Source organism: Kwoniella bestiolae, chromosome 7 (genome assembly GCF_000512585.2).
Source record: "Kwoniella bestiolae CBS 10118 chromosome 7, complete sequence".
In the NCBI taxonomy this organism is placed as follows: Eukaryota; Fungi; Basidiomycota; class Tremellomycetes; order Tremellales; family Cryptococcaceae; genus Kwoniella; species Kwoniella bestiolae.
The window spans coordinates 291,669-309,033 of record NC_089247.1 but is presented as its reverse complement, the minus strand read 5'-3'; the positions used below and the strand labels follow the sequence as shown (position 1 = coordinate 309,033).

Sequence of the window (17,365 nt, the reverse complement as noted above, 5' to 3'; positions counted from 1 at the left end):
AGGGAGTGATCAGGAAGCCTGCAAGCTCCGCTACACAACGGTCGTTGACTGATTCTCATACACTTGGCCTTGTGTTCTCGAGTGTCGCGACAATTGTTCGCCCTGAGCAGGCTGCATGTGTGAAAGGAGCTACGGGAGGTTGAGCAGTATAGCTTGGATCATTGTGCGACCGAGTTAGTATCTGATCCTATGCGAACATTTCGAAATGATTAGTATTTGCGACTCGAGGTACAATACACACGCCACGTCAGGTTAGAAGTGTTCCGGCGCGCATGACGACTGAGCCCTTGATCATCTCCGAGGTCATCCGCTCGTGTTCATTGCATTCGATCCTATGTCTAGCATTTAAATTTTTATATCGAAGGACTACCATGGAAGACAGCTGTAGCCGGCTTGGATGATCCAATGAGTGTTAAGTCTCCGACGGGGATTGTCCGGTCGGGTACACGCGACAATGTCACTCTGTCAATGTTCAACCTTTGTTCGCCTTCGCACCTTTGTTATTACACATCTAGCTTTCCATATCTCCACCACCTCACTTCTTTTCTTTTGCGTGTATATCTGTCATATAACTCAGAATACTTAACCGCACGATCAACCCCGCAATCGTCAAGACAAGATGCCAGAGACTTCACCTCAGAAACCATGGATCGAGACTCCCTTGCTCGAGTCGGCGTCCCTGTCCAAGATTAACGGATGGTATGTCCTCCTCTCTCCTCTCCTTAATGCTCCATACACAAGCACAGAAGGCTGATATATGGTCTCGTAGTCGTGTGTTCTTGAAGCTTGAGAACCTCCAACCCAGTAGATCATTCAAATCTCGGTGAGTTGATCTCCCGATTTCACACATGCATGTCCTCTGAAACACAACTCATCGGTCTGGGATTAGTGGTATAGGCAACTTTATCGTCCAAGCAATCAAGTCCAACCCTTCTTCCACATCTCCTCCTCACATCTGTATTAGTTCTGGAGGCAACGCAGGATTAGCTGCTGCAACATGCTGCTCGACATTAGGTTACAAAGCTACCGTTGTCGTCCCCCTATCCACCAAGCAGTTCATGATCGAAAAGCTCAAGATAGCAGGAGCGGAAGTCATACAACATGGAGAAACGTGGTTCCACGCCGACCAGCATCTGCGCAACGACATACTCTCCAAAGATCCTGGTGGGGTATATGTCCCTCCATTCGACCATCCGCACGTATGGGACGGAGCCAGTACCCTCGTGCCAGAATGGGAGAAACAGTTATCCCACATAGACGGAAAGAACGGGGTGGAAGCGGATGGTGTGGTCTGCTGTGTGGGTGGAGGAGGATTGTTTGCAGGTATAATGCAAGGTCTCCTGGAACAGCAGAGGAAAACAAAGGTCATAGCGGTCGAGACTAAGGGGGCGGAAAGTCTCCACGCGTCATTGGAGAAGGGCGAGAATGTCGGGATTGGAGGGATCACCTCTATCGCTACTTCCCTTGGAGCTATCAAGGTCTGCGAACAGGCTTTCAAATATGCCCACGAGAATAGGGATCTAGTGAAGAGCGTGGTGGTCAGTGACCAACAGGCTGTTCAGGCGTTACTGCGATTCGCGAGTGAGGAGAATATGATTGTGGAACCTGCTTGTGGAGCTACCCTCTCTATCGCCTATGAAGGGAGGTTGAAGGAACTCATACCGGATGTTAAAGGAGATTCTAGGGTGGTATTGGTGGTTTGTGGTGGAAGTGCGGTGACCTTGGACTTGTTGGATGAATGGAGGAAGACTTATGTCAATTAGAAATACAGCTTAGAACGATGATCGATTGAGTAAGGTTTAGTCGGCGTCACAAGGGATGGGAATGAGGCACTCTGAGTAGGAGAACAGCACGAACATAATGGACAATCAACAGTCAGATGGAGAGAAGCATAGATTGTGTGTAGCAACGACAAGCAGAATATGCATTGTGAATCATTCGGAGTCCACAGAACTTGACTGACCTCACTTGCTACAAGACTGGAAAAGGGAAGGTGAAACTCAAGACAAGGTTTCGAGTGGTCGTTCACCGTTTCAGTTCCTTTATCACTCTCGTATCCTAATCATCCTTTATCGTCTCAACTCATCTTGCGGGCAATCATTTCATCCAACATCCGTTTGTTATACTGTAATATCCTAGTCAAGATGCTGACCAGTCGCTTAACAATAGTTGAGCTACATAATACCTTATTGATTAACAGTATGACAACTCAATAGTAACGTACCCTAAAAATAACCTACACTAACTAACCAAAAAGGGTTCAGCCCGAGATGACATTCCTAGCCAAACTCATCCCCTTAAACCCATCTTACCGCTTCAAATTGTTCACCAACATCTCTGTCCACTTCTTCGCGGTACTAACAATCTTATTCCTGGTCTTACCGGGCGTATCAGGTCCTCAAACAGCTTTCTTCTGGTTGAGGGTGGAGTAAAAGATCAAGGTGGCTTGAGCGGGGCGCAGGGGAATGCGCATGCTGGGGAGGTGTGGGATCTGGGTGGATTGGGGGTATGCAAAGTTGGTGAGAAGTGAGTTACATTTAGAGTCTACTCCACAGATACATAACGATCTGGAGGTCGAGCTGAGTGAGACGGTATAGATGTCAGGAAGGACAAGATCCACCAGCAAATTACAAACCGATCCAACAAGTGTTACAACTTCACCTAGCCAGTAAGTGTCCTATTCCCCTGCCTCCTCTCGATCAAGCTGACCAGATGTCGAATGTACTGCAGTAACAACGATATTCTTCCTAATCTGCACATCATCCTACATTTTCTTCCTCTTCCCTCAAGCCAAGTCCTCCAAGAGATATTCAACCCTCGTGCCCCTCCTTGCACCGTTTATCACCAGTTTAATCCTCATTTCCGATCTATGCGTAGCTCATACCTTGGAGATCAAAGAAGGCGTGAAGGATGTGTGGAGGGTAGGAGTGTTTTGGCTGTAAGTGTGTCCAGCCCACGGGGAAGATATATACCATATAACGACAGAACATTATTTTTTGGTCTGTTCTCTTGAACTCGCTTACTGATCACACTTATATCACAGAGGTACCGTATCATTCGTCTTCTCCATCATCTGGTGCATCCTCGCAGAGCTAGATGGGATGTACAAGCGCCGCGATTCCGCAGAGTCTGATGAACCCATTGTGCAGCGTGAGCAAGAGAGGAGACTGGCTGAGAAGGCCGTTCATGGGGTCTTCAGCTTGTGGCCTTGGCGAAGGGAGGAGAAGAAACGGTCCAGGTCAAAAGAGGGTAGTGGGAGGGAGAGGAGCAAGAGCCATCACAGCGATAGTAAGAAGTCACATCATAGAAGTAAAAGCAGGAGTGGGACGGTGTAGGACAGTATAATATGATATGCATCACATGCTTTTCCTTCTATGCTGCACTATTCCCCATCAACCTCATCTTCTTCATCCTCAAACCTCGCATCGTCCTCTTCACCCTCTTCGTCGACAGCAGTTCCCTCCTCCTCAAGATAAATCTCATCCTCGTAATCCTCCACGAACGCAATAGGCTCTTTCCGTCTTCTGCCAATCCCATCACTCCCCTCTTTATGCATGATAGCCCGCTGTTCCAACTCCAACTCATCTTCTAATCCCAATTTCCCAATCAATCCATAAGCCTTAGCCCTCAGGTAGAATCCATCGGTCTTCCGAATATACTTCTTATCCCAAGCATCTCGAACCAGATCCAATGTCCAATCGATCTTATCGTGCTTGACCAGCAGTTCCAACATCTTACTATACCATATTCCCTGTACTTCCCTAACCCCACCAACCTCTTTCCACCTTCTCCAACCCTCTCCGAAACCCGCTTTATCCTGTCGATTGAACAGATGAGTGATCAAGTCGATCCACATACTTATCGATACATTCCCCTTCCCCCCTGGGAACATATCTAATGCACGATCGATGAATTCCTGTCGTTGTTCCGCATTAGTATGTACGGACTTTGCGGTAGGGCCAAGGAAGGACATCCACATATGCACGAGTCTGGATCTCGTCACTCCGTATAACTTGATCTCACTTGCCTTCTTCAAGATGAGCAGTCCAGCCTGTATTTCCAACAAGCTAGGCGAAGCGGTATGTGTCCACTTGGTAAGCAGTCCATATAGCGTTTTGGTCCATCTCTGTATACCCGGATCAGGCGCTTGCGGATCGACCGTAGCATCCAGAGTAAGCTGTACGATAGTTTCCATAGGTAGATTTAGGGTTTGAAGTTGGACGGATAATAATGGTCCCAATCCGTGAGGTCGAAGGGGTTCTCCACTGTCTAAGAAAAGTTTCGTGGCCTTCTTATAGTATTTCAACTTTTCTCTAGTATCCCAAGGCGATAATGCTAATCTCCTGATGAAGACCGAAAATGCAAAATCCAATTTATCTCCGACCTGATCCCTGTCGGAAGGGAAATTCTGGAATACTGCCCAGGCTTGAGGGAGCGAGCCGTGCTTGATGAAGAACTCGACAAATGACGCTCGGGTCTTAGCTTTGATCTTCCCCAGATGACCCTCTTTGGCAGCTTTATATAGACTCAAGATCTCATTCCGTAGATTTGGTTCTTCAAACGAGAGTATACTGAGTGTTCGGATCCGACGTGAAAAGGGTTGATCTTCAATGTGCCAGTTCTTGATGGTCAGTCGACGCCAAAACTCGTCTACCCATGCTCTTGCTTTTGTTCTGACGGAGGGAGGTTGCGAGTTTCGCTGAGATAGGATAGCCATATATAGCATTCCGGCTGAGAGGAAGTCTCCGTTGAGTTCCAAGCCTCTTTCGGGAAGATCATGATCGATCATCTTGATGATGCGATCGACATCGCCTTTCCATTCAAAGGTCTTCATAAATTGTACTATAGGATAAGCACATCAGCGAGACCTCCCATGATAAGACCAAGAAGCGGTCCCACGGGGAACAACGCATTATGGGAGTACAATATGAATGTATGGGATGCGGAGGGATTGGTATAATTAAAAATCACGTACGCCATATATTAGGCGGTATCGGGATATTCCTAGAAACCATCCCGAAATCATCCAATTCTTTCGGTTTGAGATACGCATCGGGCCCGATGGAAGCTTCCAGTACCCTATCATACAGCCTGTCCAGCTTATTATCCGACTTCCTACTGCCCAACGTGGTGATTCGAGTTATCAAAGCATTGGGATGATAACACATCAACGATAACACCAATTTATCGACGTTTGCTCTGAACTGCTTTTGAACTTGTATATGGGCCTTTGAGAATCGCAAAGCTCGATCAATAGGTTTGAAATCGAATGTCGAAGTTGGTCTTAGATCGATGTGGGAATCCAACATCGAAAATAAGACTTTATCATCTAACGTGTCCAACAGCGTATGAGTAGCGATAGTAGCCATCAAGAGGTGTTTCAATCCCACATCCGCTTTCTTGTCGTTCAGCGCTGGATCTTCTAACCTCGCGTTAAGCCTTTTGACTCTATCCCAAGAGAATAGATCATCCTTCTTCTTCCCCTGGATCTCCCTCATCTGCTCCTTGCATCTCTCAAAGGCATCTACCACATCTTTGGGTCGACCCACACCAATGAGCTTCAACATGAACGCATACAATCCTACGCAATGCCCTCTGGACGCAGTCTCGATGGCCATGTTTTTGAGATGACCATATCTGGAGGATTCGTATAATGCCATTTTGCCCAGATGGGGGTATTTCTTCCCAAACAGAATTTTACGGATACTGTTTGAGATGATCTCCCATTGCCATGGGTTCACGCGAGATATACACCGCAAATCCCATAATTGGGCCCATTCATCTATAGCTTCTTCCAATTGGGACGATTGGAGGTGTGAGAGAAGTCGGTTGATATTCGACTCGATGGGGTAGTTTGGTGGTACGCCTAATAAGATTACATCTTCGTAGGGAGTTGAGTGTTTCTGTGGAGGGGCTATGTCTATCACTTGCTTCGCTCGAGTGGGTTGGGGATTCGTTGGCGGGGGTTGTGTTGGTTTCGCGGCAGCCGATTTGAGTTTAGGTTTCCTGCTTCTCTTATAAGCTTGTCCAACGGCGGTCGTGTGCAGGAGACTCGCCGAAGTAGGGCGAAGCTGATTGACCGAATTTGACAGCAGGCTCAGACGGTATAGCCATGTCTGCGGTCCTGGACCCGCGGCCGCTATAGGTCGTAAGGCAGCCATTCAACTTTTGAAGAATAATTTGATTTTCAGTGATGACGATGTATGGAATGAACAGCACGAATCGAGATGAGCCTGAAGATGCATCCATCCAACAATTCGAGATTCCAACATTTCAGTGATTGTGTGGTGTTACGTAAACAGACCACGCGAATGCTTTTTCGATTCACCCTAGCCTGGACCTGGCTCCAAGAACAAAAACAAATCAAAACAAAACACCACCTCTTCATTCAACTTACATCTCATGCCTAGCTCATACTATCATACTATACCGCCTGAGGATCATCTCTTTTCTCTCATTGTAGCCTCTACTCCCTCACGTGCATCTGGCATTCCCCCGAGTCGCAATCAGAAATACCAAAAACAAAGAATCAACGTAGCAAACTAAACCTCTTCCACCACTCGCGTTCGTCCTTCATCATGTTGTCCGATACAGGTTCATCCAACCTTCCTGGCGATGTGTGAGTCATGCTCATTCCAAGCGTCTCTTAATCTCATCCAGTCCTCCTGTGGTCTCATCGGCTTCATGGGTAGACTACTGACACGTCTCCCCTCCCCAGCTCCAACCCATTCATCACCAAACTCACCACCTCCCCCAAGAAAGGGCGCATCTCCCCCGCCGAAGAGTCCATCGCAACCCTCCGAGAAGGTATGGGTCGAATGGACATTTCCTCTCGAGGCAATTCATTAGACTATCTACACATGGAGAGGAAAGATTCCAAGGAAACAGCAAACAGGAGGGAGTTAGACAGATTCGTGCCATCCAGACCATCGTCCATCGCGACCCACTCCCATTCTTCCAGTACTCTCCCCACGCTCGCACTTGACGCCCACACTCCAGATACATCAATGGACAGATCAGCTTCGATCGATCAATCCACCTCTTCCCTCTCAGCTACGCTTGGGGTCCCCCAGAATAATCGACGGATCTTATCGTTCAGATCGGCTCCTCCACCTGCTTCTCACGCTACCTCCCATCTTGACGCGCAGCGAAATTACCTCCTTCATTCATCAACCTCAGCTAATAGGGGTACAGGGACGAATGCAGCTGGTAAAGAGGGTAACAAGAAGCGCGCACCTCCCTATGTTCCCGAGAGGGTCTTGGATGCACCTGGATTTGAGGATGATTATTATCTGAACTTGATCGACTGGTCGTGCTCTAATAGGGTTGCGATAGGTCTGGGAGACACAGGATATGTGTGGGATGCGGAAAGTGGGACTGTGAGTGCCTTAGGCGGTGGAGAAGAGAGGTGAGCATTATTTCCGTCTAGGAATCTGAACTGCCTGTCACTGTGTAGGTAGTAGCGACATGTGGCTGATAATTACTCAATGGTCAATGGTTGCAGCGAGGACAAACCAAAAGTCACAGCAGTCTCATGGTCGGACGACGGCGCATACCTAGCCATCGGTACCGACGCTGGAGAAGTGGAAGTGTGGGATGTAGAGGAGGGTAAGAAGATGCGTACGATGGGTGGACACGCTGCCAGGATTCCTTCGTTATCATGGCACGGTCATGTTCTCAGTTCGGGCTGTAGGGACGGTAGTATCTATCATCATGATGTGAGGGTTGCGAAACATAAGGTGATGGAGTTGGTTGGGCATACTGCTGAGGTGGGTCAAGCTGTCTTTACGAAAATTCAGCGAACAGATACTGGAAATCATGGTAGGAGCAGAAAAAGCTGATGACCGTTTGGAATGGGGCATTAGGTCTGCGGTCTAACATGGAGATCGGATGGTCAGTTCCTCGCTTCTGGTGGGAACGATAACGTTGTGAACTGTTGGGAGTGAGTGGTCATATTAGCTAATACTCGCTCTGCGGTGACTTAGCTGATATGTGTCTTCGATAACTGCAGCGGTCGTATCGGTGCATCAGTCCTTCAGACAGGTGAAGGTGTTCCCAGGGGAGTAGCTAAATGGACCAAAAGAAACCACACCGCAGCTGTGAAGGTGAGTAATTCTCTCCCATGACTCCATACAGCCGTCAGCTGTCCTGGACCTCGTCGCTAGATCGAAGATATAGCTGACCACCAAATCCAGGCATTGGCATGGTGTCCCTGGCAATCTTCCCTCCTAGCTTCCGGGGGAGGTACAGCCGACAAACACATCCATTTCTGGTCGACCTCCACGGGTGCTCGAACTTCCTCACTGGCCACCACAACCCAAGTGACCTCCCTGACATTCTCGCCCCATTCCAAAGAGATATTAGGCACACACGGATATCCAGATAACACAATTACATTGTGGAATTACCCGTCATTAGAGAAGATATGGGAAGTTCCGGCGCACGATTCGAGAATTATCTGTAGTAGTTTGAGTCCGGACGGGACGACCGTATGTACAGGTGCGGGGGATGAGAATTTGAAGTTCTGGAAGGTATGGGAGGTTAGGCAGAGTAAGAAAGATAAAGGGGATGGGTACGAGGGAGGGGGGATCAATGAGGGTGGGATGGGTAGGAGCAAGAATACCGTTAGGATCAGGTAGAGTGTAATCAGTGGCTTGATGAGTGTGGAACGACAGGTTCTTGTAAGATTATTATCACATTGCTTTTAGATGGTACATGCGATGCTACATTGATCATTTTGTGTGACGTCCATACAAACCTGATAAAACAGGTTTCCACGATTCTTACTGGTGTCATTCCCAGTATACAGGAATACGGTCTTCTCGATACAACGACTTAATCACTACAATCGACTAGACATCGTTATCAACTTTCGGTGGAGATGCTAAACCAAATCTCGCCTTCTTGATCCATTCGTGAGCCAGACCAATTCTCATTGCGTAGCACACCCCTCCACACTCTCATCATCCTCATCTCCCTCTCCACCCCCCTCTCCATTCAGATGCGATGCAGCTGCAACTTCACTCCTCACTCTGATCCCTCTACTGGCTAAAAACTGCAACAACGTCGCCCTCTCGAATGAACCACCAGGTAAGAACCGCGGTAATCTCGTGTTTCGCTCTATGATATTTTGAGCGAGGTGCATTCGGGAGAAGGAGGGTGTGATGGGTTGATGAGTTGGGGCGAACATCTTATATCAATAATCAGATGAGCTTAGCTTGTCCTCTCATACCTTGGTCGGTCCGTTTTATGTAACATGAAGTACTCCGTGATATGATGGCAAGACTACTTGAGCAGACAAGGACGAATCACCCACCTTGACAGTATTATCAATCCCACTGACAGCTACTAAAGGTAACGTAGGATGCTGTTCCATGACTGATACCCGTTCATCAATATCAGCTGTCATCTATAACTCGTCATTTTGCAATGATTGTTTGCAAATTAAAGAGGGGTCATTCGATAGCCCATCATACCCACCATTAACAACCGACCCATCACCTTCCCAAATCCCTTCCAGCCTGCCCGTCTCCTTATCCCAAACAAAGAAATTGCCATCATCGCTTCCCGAGCATACCTTGTCAGCTCGAGTACCTAGGAAGTTGCCTATACAAATGTTCCTGTCAGCTCAGATACGCAGAACGCTTCGTCTCATCGGCTCTCATGCCATAGCAATATAGCTGCTGATCCAATTAGAGTCTGGAATATACGTACAGTCCTTAACAGTCTCCACATTCCTAGCCCCCCTGAAACTCCTCCTCGGATGAACCACATCAACAGCATCAAAAGCCTTACTCTCCAACCTCGAAGCATTGGACCCGCCAAATCCCAATATATCAATATCCGGGTCCATATCCACATCACCATCCATAAAATCTTGATCCACTTCTTCCTCTTCTTCATCATCTACTTCCATCTCATCTTCATCGTCCTCATCAAACTCGTCTAACGCATCATCGTCGTCGTCCTCATCCTCTTCGTCAGTTACTACATCCAACATCCCTTCGCGATCAAGGATGTCCAGTGCGAGATCCTCCATGTCCGATAGGGAGGCTTCTGCTCACGGTAACACCATCAGCTGATTGTCTCCCTCTGCTCATTGGTTGGTGGGAACTCACCTCCCGGATCGAACCTTTCTTCCATACCCTCTTCTTCGTCCTCGTTTTCGGCCCGCAAGAAATCCGCTGCTGTATATCGCTGTGGGGGTGTGGGCGGTCCCACTCTAGCTTGACTACTTGATTGGCCCTGTTCAGCTCTACTCGTATCATTTATATTTATGACCCCTTCACTCCCTCCATGTCCGGAACTCTCGGCTTCATCGCTTTCATTGAGAATCGAACGTTGCGTCCCACTCCCACTTGGATCGCCACGAATGAATGGCCAAGTAGCCACTCTAGTAGTATTGTCTTGCTGTTCATCTTCCCCTGTAATCCTCGCTCTCGAGCTTGGCCCACCACTATCTTCCAGTACACTCTCCCTATCCGATTGTCGTCTCTTCCTCGAAGGACTCGAGTCACGTTCGGTAGCTTCTTCTTCTTCATCTTCTTCCGCTACTATCTTAGGAACTTGCGTTGATCGGAGCGGCACATCATCCGCAGCGATGTAAGGAACAGGAGGATCAGGTATCGGCGATGGCGGCGACCTTGGAGCTGGTGAGGGTGATTTCGATTCCCCTTTTCCCTTTGCAGGAGAAGGCGAATTCGATCCTCTCTTCCGTTGGTTGCTATTGCTGGGCGGTACGATTGCAGGCGAACCACTTCTCATCGAATTGGAAGGTGGTGAATCGTATATCGAGAACAACGATGTAGAATGTTTAGCGAAAGATACCGCTACCTAACAGGAGCACATATCCATCAACTAGTTCGTCTAAAAAACACATGACAGCTGATACTAAAGTGGAATCTAAACCCACCTCGTCCGCATTCTGAGGACTCATCTTCACACATGTTATATGCCTTTCCTCACCGAACAGCCGGCTCCCACCATTGGGCGCGACCTTCTCCCATTCATCGTTCGATAATCCCAACTTACGCACACAGTGCACTTGGCCCGAGGAACGTATGTTGGGACCCCATGAGGGGGTTTGGCGAGGTAACATCCTTCGATCGCATATGAATGCCTAGTTCGGGCAATGCAGATGATAAGCTAAGCCACCAACCACATTTGTCATGACAACTCAGACCATAAGGTGTATCCACCCATCGATATCAGAGGCATCTCATCTAACCTCTATCATAAAGAAAGGTAAAATATCACTCACACAATCCGTCCGTCCAGCAACAGCGAAAACATGAGGCGTAACCGTACTAACACTAAGACTGTACAGATCCACCCCCTTGGGAGCGTAGAACAACGGTTCAGGACACTGCGATCTGCATGTATGTGGTCTTCGTAGATCATGTTGACGAACAGTCCCATCCTCGGAAACGGTTAGGAAGAGGTAAGGTGAGTTTTCAGTGGCAATGCGTTTGGTTCGGTCTTTATGGCATTTTAGTATTGTGACGCTGCGATCAATCATTGGAGGTGTGAGATCAATGTTTGGTGAATGGGTATACCAGAGATAGCATTGGGGAAGGAAGTGGGTAGAGTATGTAGCTGATCCAATAGATGATGAATAGAACAGCGGGATGATATATTGATGGGATGAAAGAGAATAACACACCAAAAAAGAAAAATCCAACTCACCCATCACCTCTCTCCCCCTTCAGTTCCCCCGTCGCACTATCCCTTACCAACCTCTCAACCTCAAATACCCTCACGTCCCTATCCCCCGCACAGCTCACGATAGTAGGTGTAGAAGTGTTGGGCAAGAATTTCGCTGAGAATATATTCGCCCGGTGGCCCGTCGAGATCGTATCTGCTATTTTGAGTGGGTGGGGGGAGCGGGAAGAAGAAGAAGAGGTGGGGTGAGGGTCGGGTTGCCAGATACATATCCTATCGAAAAGCAGACCTGTCAACTTCTGCTAGCAAGCTGAATCTAGCTGTTTCGAAAGTTGACTTACCTCTTATCGTCTGATCCGGATAGGAGGGTTTTACCGTCGTCGGACCATGATAGGGCGTTCACACATCTATTGCGTTATCAGCGATTGTCGGCGTATGGCGTATCTTGCAATACAACAGGTTCCAGATGAAGAGTGAAGCAGGAACATACTCACCCCATATGTCCATCTCTTTCGCCCAGCACTTGAACCCTATCCAAACTCTCCCACATATTCTCATCATGTCGCAGATGCCTAGACGACGAAGAGGGCTTGAAAGCTTTCGGTAGCGGTTGGAGGATATGTCGGGGCATGATAGTTGAATCTCTCAAGGTCAGAGTAGAGTATGTATGTCCATACAAGATTGCACCAACGAAGAAGAAGCTGGTTTGACTTGTGATTTCGCCTTCGAAGGCTAGGTCGGTGGGTTCTTCGGAAATTTGACGACGTCGAATTCTGAAATTTGTGAAGCAGTCCAGGTGAGCTTGAAGCTGTTCGGCAGTGCTATTGCTGATTGTGGAGTGCTTTTGATCAGTCAGTACTTGATTGAGTTGTACTCATATCAAAGTGAAAACAAAGTTGACAGTGGACGATGATGACGATCATTGATAGTGAATGGGGTGACGGCTAGCGAAGCAAGTGGAGATAACCGGTGGAGGCATCTGGTGTTGACACGAGTATAGTGGCAATGATGACAATAACAATTCTCACAAAGTATACTGCGATCATACCACTGACATCCTCTTGAGACAAGCAAGCATAGCGTATAACATGGATGACATGACATCAAACAAACAACAACGATAACACATGCTATACTATGATCATGACATGACACGATTACATCCGAATTACCATCTACCTCCCTTCCATCTGTCTTCGTCTTTGTCGTTCCTGTTTCGCACTCATCTCGTGATGTTCACCCATACCAGCGAGTCTGGAGACAAAGCGACAATCATCAGCACCAAGCTCAAGCTCTGTATACTGATTTCCACGAGATAGAGAAAGATGGAGACTTACTGAGTAGGCATCTCCATAGGAGGTTGTTCACTCTCGAAATAAGGAGTAACCATCGCGTCTCCAGCTGAGAGTCGTCTGGACGGATCAAAATGTAATAACCCCTCTACCAGTTCCAATGCAGCCGGGGAGAGCCATCTATCACATTCAATCAGTAAGTCAACCCTTTCCATATAATCCATGTCTCACGAAGAGAAGAAAGAGGTAGAGGAAAAACGACGGTTTACTCACTTCTCAAAAGCACTTCTAAATTTCGACTCGATGATATCCTTGGGTTTCACCAATTCATACCATGGTAATTCCTTCACACCGGGCCATTGAGATTCCTTGGGAGTGCCCATGATATTGTATATCACTTCAAGCTGGTTGATCTCGTCTGAACCTTGGAAGATGGGTTTGGTAGTGAATATCTCGAGGACGATGCAGCTGCGATGGGATCTCACGTCAGCGAATGGTCACTGGGTAATCGAATATCTATCCGTGAACGATCTAATTCGCGCAAAGGGCAGCAAGCGCAGAGGGTAGGAAAGGCAAAACAGAGATAACTAAAGAAATGTCCAAGGAGGCGAATGAGAATAAACAAGAAGAAGAGCACAACCCACCCAGCAGACCACATATCAACCTCGCACCTATAAACCGTCTCCCCCATCAACAGCTCAGGAGACCTATACCACAACGTAATTACCCTATTGGTATAATCGTCCAAATGTTTTTTGCTGAACAATCGAGCCAAACCAAAATCCGCAAGTTTCAGCTCTCCCTTCGAGTTCAAGAGGATATTGGACCCTTTCATATCTCGGTGTAAGATCGATTTGGAATGTAGGTAGTTCAAACCGTTGAGCATTTGGTAGTTTAGGGATTTGATATTGGCCGGAGAGAATTTGAGGGTCGGGTGGGATAGGAGACCTGTTAGGTCGTGTTCCATGTATTCGAATACCATGTGGACGTTGCCTGTGTTATCCAAGGAGGTGTCGTGGTCAGCATCATTTCATCAAACAGTAAAGAAAACACATCGAATGGTCATCCAGCTGAAAAAAGATGGTTGAGTCAAATGGACATGATTGATGGAAAGGGATCTCGAAGTGATGAGGAAGGAAGGAAATGTCTTTTCCTCGTACGAAACAAACACTCTTCCTCCCAGCAACAAACTCACCCTGCGAAACCATGATCTCCAACAACCTAACCACGTTCCCCTGCCTAACCCCCTGCAAAAGTTTAATCTCTCTCATGGCAGTGACGGGGAACCCATCCTTTTCACCTTCCAATCTAATCTTCTTCAGCGCGACCATCCGGCCAGTATCGGTATTACGTGCTTTGTATACTTTCCCGTAGGTCCCTTCGCCAACGTGAGATAGGAGGACGTACATATCGCCGGAGGTTGTGGGGATGAATGATGTCGTTTCTCCGGATGGGGCAGAGGAAGAGGAGGAAGAGGTGGGGATGGTGTGTTCAGTGGGTGTGGGTTGGGTCTGCTGTTGGGATGGTTCTGTCTGAGGTTGAGCTTGTATAGCTTGTTGAGGTTGAGGTTGAGAGAAAGAAGAGGAAAGAGGATGATGATCTAACTCTATTTGAGTAGGTTGGGTTGAAGAAGTCTGTGCGTTGTTGTTGTTATTGATATTGGAGGGTCCGTGCGTCGTTTTACTAGGTGTCCATCTACTCTGCACCACAGGTATATCATTCACTCCTCCAGCTCCATTATGACCATTCGACAACCTCCTATCTCTCTCATACCTATGATCTCTCTCCCTATCTTCAGCTCTATGACGAGCAGAGAACCTATCATCCTCCCAATCTCTACCCCTACCATTAGGCGGTACATACCTGGCTTGATTGCCAGACCCATCATCCTCACGATACCCTCCGCGGCCCCGGTCCGGAGACACTTGCCTCCTTCCCTCCCTCTCTTCCGTCCTAGCGGTAGCAACGCTTTGCTTATGCTGTAACAAGACTTCAACCTGATTCAACTCAAATTCACTAGGTTCCCTCCCAAAGTAATGAATCAAGAAACCCTCAATAGGCGGAGTCATCCCCTGATCATACCATGAGCTAAAAGCAGCTTGGATGTAAGGTGCGATCGTAGCTGGATCATTACCAGGTCTTTTCGTAGGTGACATGGACGATTTACCTGGTGAGGTCGAGCGTACCTGCGCTGAATTTCGAGAAGGTGAAGTGGGCGCTTCAAAGAGGTTCTGGATGGTTTTGGAGGGTGAGATGGATTTCCAACCTTTCCTGGGACTGGCGTTGAAGGCGATTTTGATTGGACCTGCCGGGGTTGAGGTTGGTTCAACAGGTATTGTTTGAGACTGAGCCTGAGGTGCAATAGCGGTATCATTAGTGTGGGGGAAAGAAGCGGGTTGAGGGAAGGTGGGGAAAGTGCTGCTAGAGGGTTTGGGCGGGGAGTCGTATGGAAGGGAATCCGATGGCGGAGGAGGTGGTTTGGCAGAGTATGGAGATTGTTGTACAGGCGGATGGAAAGAGTTTGGTTGAGAAGCAGAATAAGGAGGGAAGGGCGGTTGTGGTTGAGTAGGAGGGAAAGGTGCTTGGTAGTTATCATGATGATATCCTTCATTAGGCCTGGAATACCCGTTACTTGATTCAGCTGCTCTAGGAGGACCATCAACCTCCATTCTCTCATCCCTGCCCCATCTCCTTTGGGGCGGTTCATTCCTCTCTCCCCAGGCTGATCTATTACCGCCAGAGTTGAACATATCGCCTTGAGGAGCTAAAGGCTGGCGTCTGCCAATGGGCGCAGACTGCGATTGACCCCTGGGACCGGATGGCGGGCTTCTATCGCGCCGTTCAGGTGATTGACGAGCATGTCTTCCCCACCTATTGACAGGAGGAGGAGAAGGGGAACCGCGACGAGAGCCAGATGGCGAACGATCTCTCGGTCGTTTGGATTCACTGGCTCTTGGTGAGGATGGGGCACGTTTACGATCATTGGGTTCTGGTGAGGTAGGGCGTGACCTAACGGTATGACCGGGATCAGTATACAATGAAAGAGCAGATGGACATCTTGTAAAAATGTGAGAAAGCGGCGAATTGAACTCACCTTTCCTGATTTTTACCACCAACACCATAATCCGGACTATCCCTTGCCCCCCTCCCACCTCTAGGTTCTACTGGTCTCCGTCCTGAGGGAGCATCCCCATACACTGGACTTTCTCTCCCTCTTCCTCTAGGTACTATCGGCCGACGATCATTCTCGTTCTCACTTGGATCCTTGGTCGAGCCAGTTCCATAATCTGGTGATTCCCTACCGCCCCTACCTGTCGACACCGAGCCATTCCCATAATCTGGACTATCTCTCCTGTTACCCCTGGGATTATCATTCCGATAACCCCTATTCCTCTGCTGCTGATCATTGGACCTATTATGATTTTGATTGTTGTAGCTGTCCTTAGTCCAGAATCCCTCTTTCTTAACAGTCTCCAAATCCAGATTATTACCTCTATGATTCATCTCTCGTTCTCTAGTATCCACCTTGGCTTTCCATGCAGCCCATGATCTCCCTTCTCCTCCCTCGTTGGTACTGTTATTATCATCCGCTCTACCACCAGACCTCCGTCTATCCCTATCCCTTTCATCTCTCCGAGCATTACGATCCCTGTCTCTATCCCTATCGAAATCTCTCCTCCCACCTCTATCACGATCCAGCTGGTCCTGACGATTACTGGTATTTTGCACTTTCTGATTCCATGCTGCCCAGCTTCTCTCTCCTCCCCCTGCTTGTCCATTATTATGATTATTCCCACTTGAACCGACGAAATTCCTCCGTTTATTGCTATCCCTATCCCTGTTCCATCCCCTATTATCCCTCTCACCGAGATCCGATCGCCCACCTTCATACCCCCTCGAGCTGGACGGACTAACATCCCTCTTACCTACAGGCGACCTAGAGCCGGAAGGGACCTCTGAAGGATCTGCCCATCTATTGGTGCTGCTACTTGCCGGTCCAGTGGGTACATGACCTCCCTGAGCAGCTGAGGAGGACGAGGAGGGTTGACCAGGTCTCCATGATTCTCTCTTGACTGGTTGTCGGGGGTACGAAGTGGATGTGGTTGATGTGGTAGAAGTGGAATTGGAGTTGGCGGAGAGGGGCTCGTATGATGGCATTGGGGGTGAGAGGGGGCGTGAGATTGAGTATGGGTGGTCTGACATTATGAGGTTATGCTATGATGGGAGAACCAAGAGATATCGGATCGTTTGGGTGAATATTCTGAATAATTTGCAATGCAAGATTTAGGTTGATCAAAAGTCAATTTTGTGCAAGTGGACTCACAGTTCATGACAAGGTACAAGTACAGTTCTCTTGATGATATGCTATGCTGTGATATGATATGTATATGCCTGGTTGTATGCTGTTATAT

At 48.1% G+C, this 17,365-nt stretch overlaps 6 protein-coding genes across 6 annotated transcripts; 3 read left to right on the top strand and 3 right to left on the bottom strand.

Annotated features, from left to right (window-relative positions):
- Positions 1-619: 619 nt before the first annotated feature.
- Positions 620-1,763, top strand: I302_108042 (uncharacterized protein; the record flags this gene model as incomplete). The annotated part of the gene is made up of 3 exons (XM_019194185.1): positions 620-699; positions 770-823; positions 890-1,763. The coding sequence occupies 3 exons, from the start codon at positions 620-622 to the stop codon at positions 1,761-1,763; spliced, it is 1,008 nt and encodes a 335-aa protein (XP_019044308.1).
- A 507-nt stretch (positions 1,764-2,270) lies between these two features.
- I302_108041 (uncharacterized protein) lies at positions 2,271-3,335 on the top strand (the record flags this gene model as incomplete). Its single annotated transcript, XM_065870589.1, has 5 exons — positions 2,271-2,323; positions 2,395-2,526; positions 2,598-2,668; positions 2,731-2,938; positions 3,044-3,335. 5 exons carry the CDS (start codon positions 2,271-2,273, stop codon positions 3,333-3,335), a joined length of 756 nt encoding a protein of 251 aa, XP_065726661.1.
- A 47-nt stretch (positions 3,336-3,382) lies between these two features.
- I302_108040 (uncharacterized protein) lies at positions 3,383-6,161 on the bottom strand (the record flags this gene model as incomplete). Its single annotated transcript, XM_019194187.1, has 2 exons — positions 3,383-4,842; positions 4,976-6,161. The coding sequence occupies 2 exons, from the start codon at positions 6,159-6,161 to the stop codon at positions 3,383-3,385; spliced, it is 2,646 nt and encodes an 881-aa protein (XP_019044310.1).
- Positions 6,162-6,578: 417 nt separating this feature from the next.
- On the top strand, positions 6,579-8,639 carry I302_108039 (uncharacterized protein; the record flags this gene model as incomplete). The annotated part of the gene is made up of 6 exons (XM_019194188.1): positions 6,579-6,619; positions 6,719-7,408; positions 7,505-7,769; positions 7,866-7,942; positions 8,012-8,105; positions 8,196-8,639. 6 exons carry the CDS (start codon positions 6,579-6,581, stop codon positions 8,637-8,639), a joined length of 1,611 nt encoding a protein of 536 aa, XP_019044311.1.
- A 293-nt stretch (positions 8,640-8,932) lies between these two features.
- I302_108038 (uncharacterized protein) lies at positions 8,933-12,292 on the bottom strand (the record flags this gene model as incomplete). Its single annotated transcript, XM_065870588.1, has 10 exons — positions 8,933-9,190; positions 9,317-9,378; positions 9,481-9,606; positions 9,715-10,056; positions 10,119-10,833; positions 10,913-11,119; positions 11,261-11,504; positions 11,686-11,934; positions 12,003-12,068; positions 12,156-12,292. The coding sequence occupies 10 exons, from the start codon at positions 12,290-12,292 to the stop codon at positions 8,933-8,935; spliced, it is 2,406 nt and encodes an 801-aa protein (XP_065726660.1).
- Positions 12,293-12,836: 544 nt separating this feature from the next.
- Positions 12,837-17,156, bottom strand: I302_108037 (uncharacterized protein; the record flags this gene model as incomplete). Its single annotated transcript, XM_019194190.2, has 6 exons — positions 12,837-12,915; positions 12,999-13,133; positions 13,227-13,421; positions 13,598-13,946; positions 14,149-15,962; positions 16,048-17,156. 6 exons carry the CDS (start codon positions 17,154-17,156, stop codon positions 12,837-12,839), a joined length of 3,681 nt encoding a protein of 1,226 aa, XP_019044313.2.
- Between the last annotated feature and the right edge of the window lie 209 nt (positions 17,157-17,365).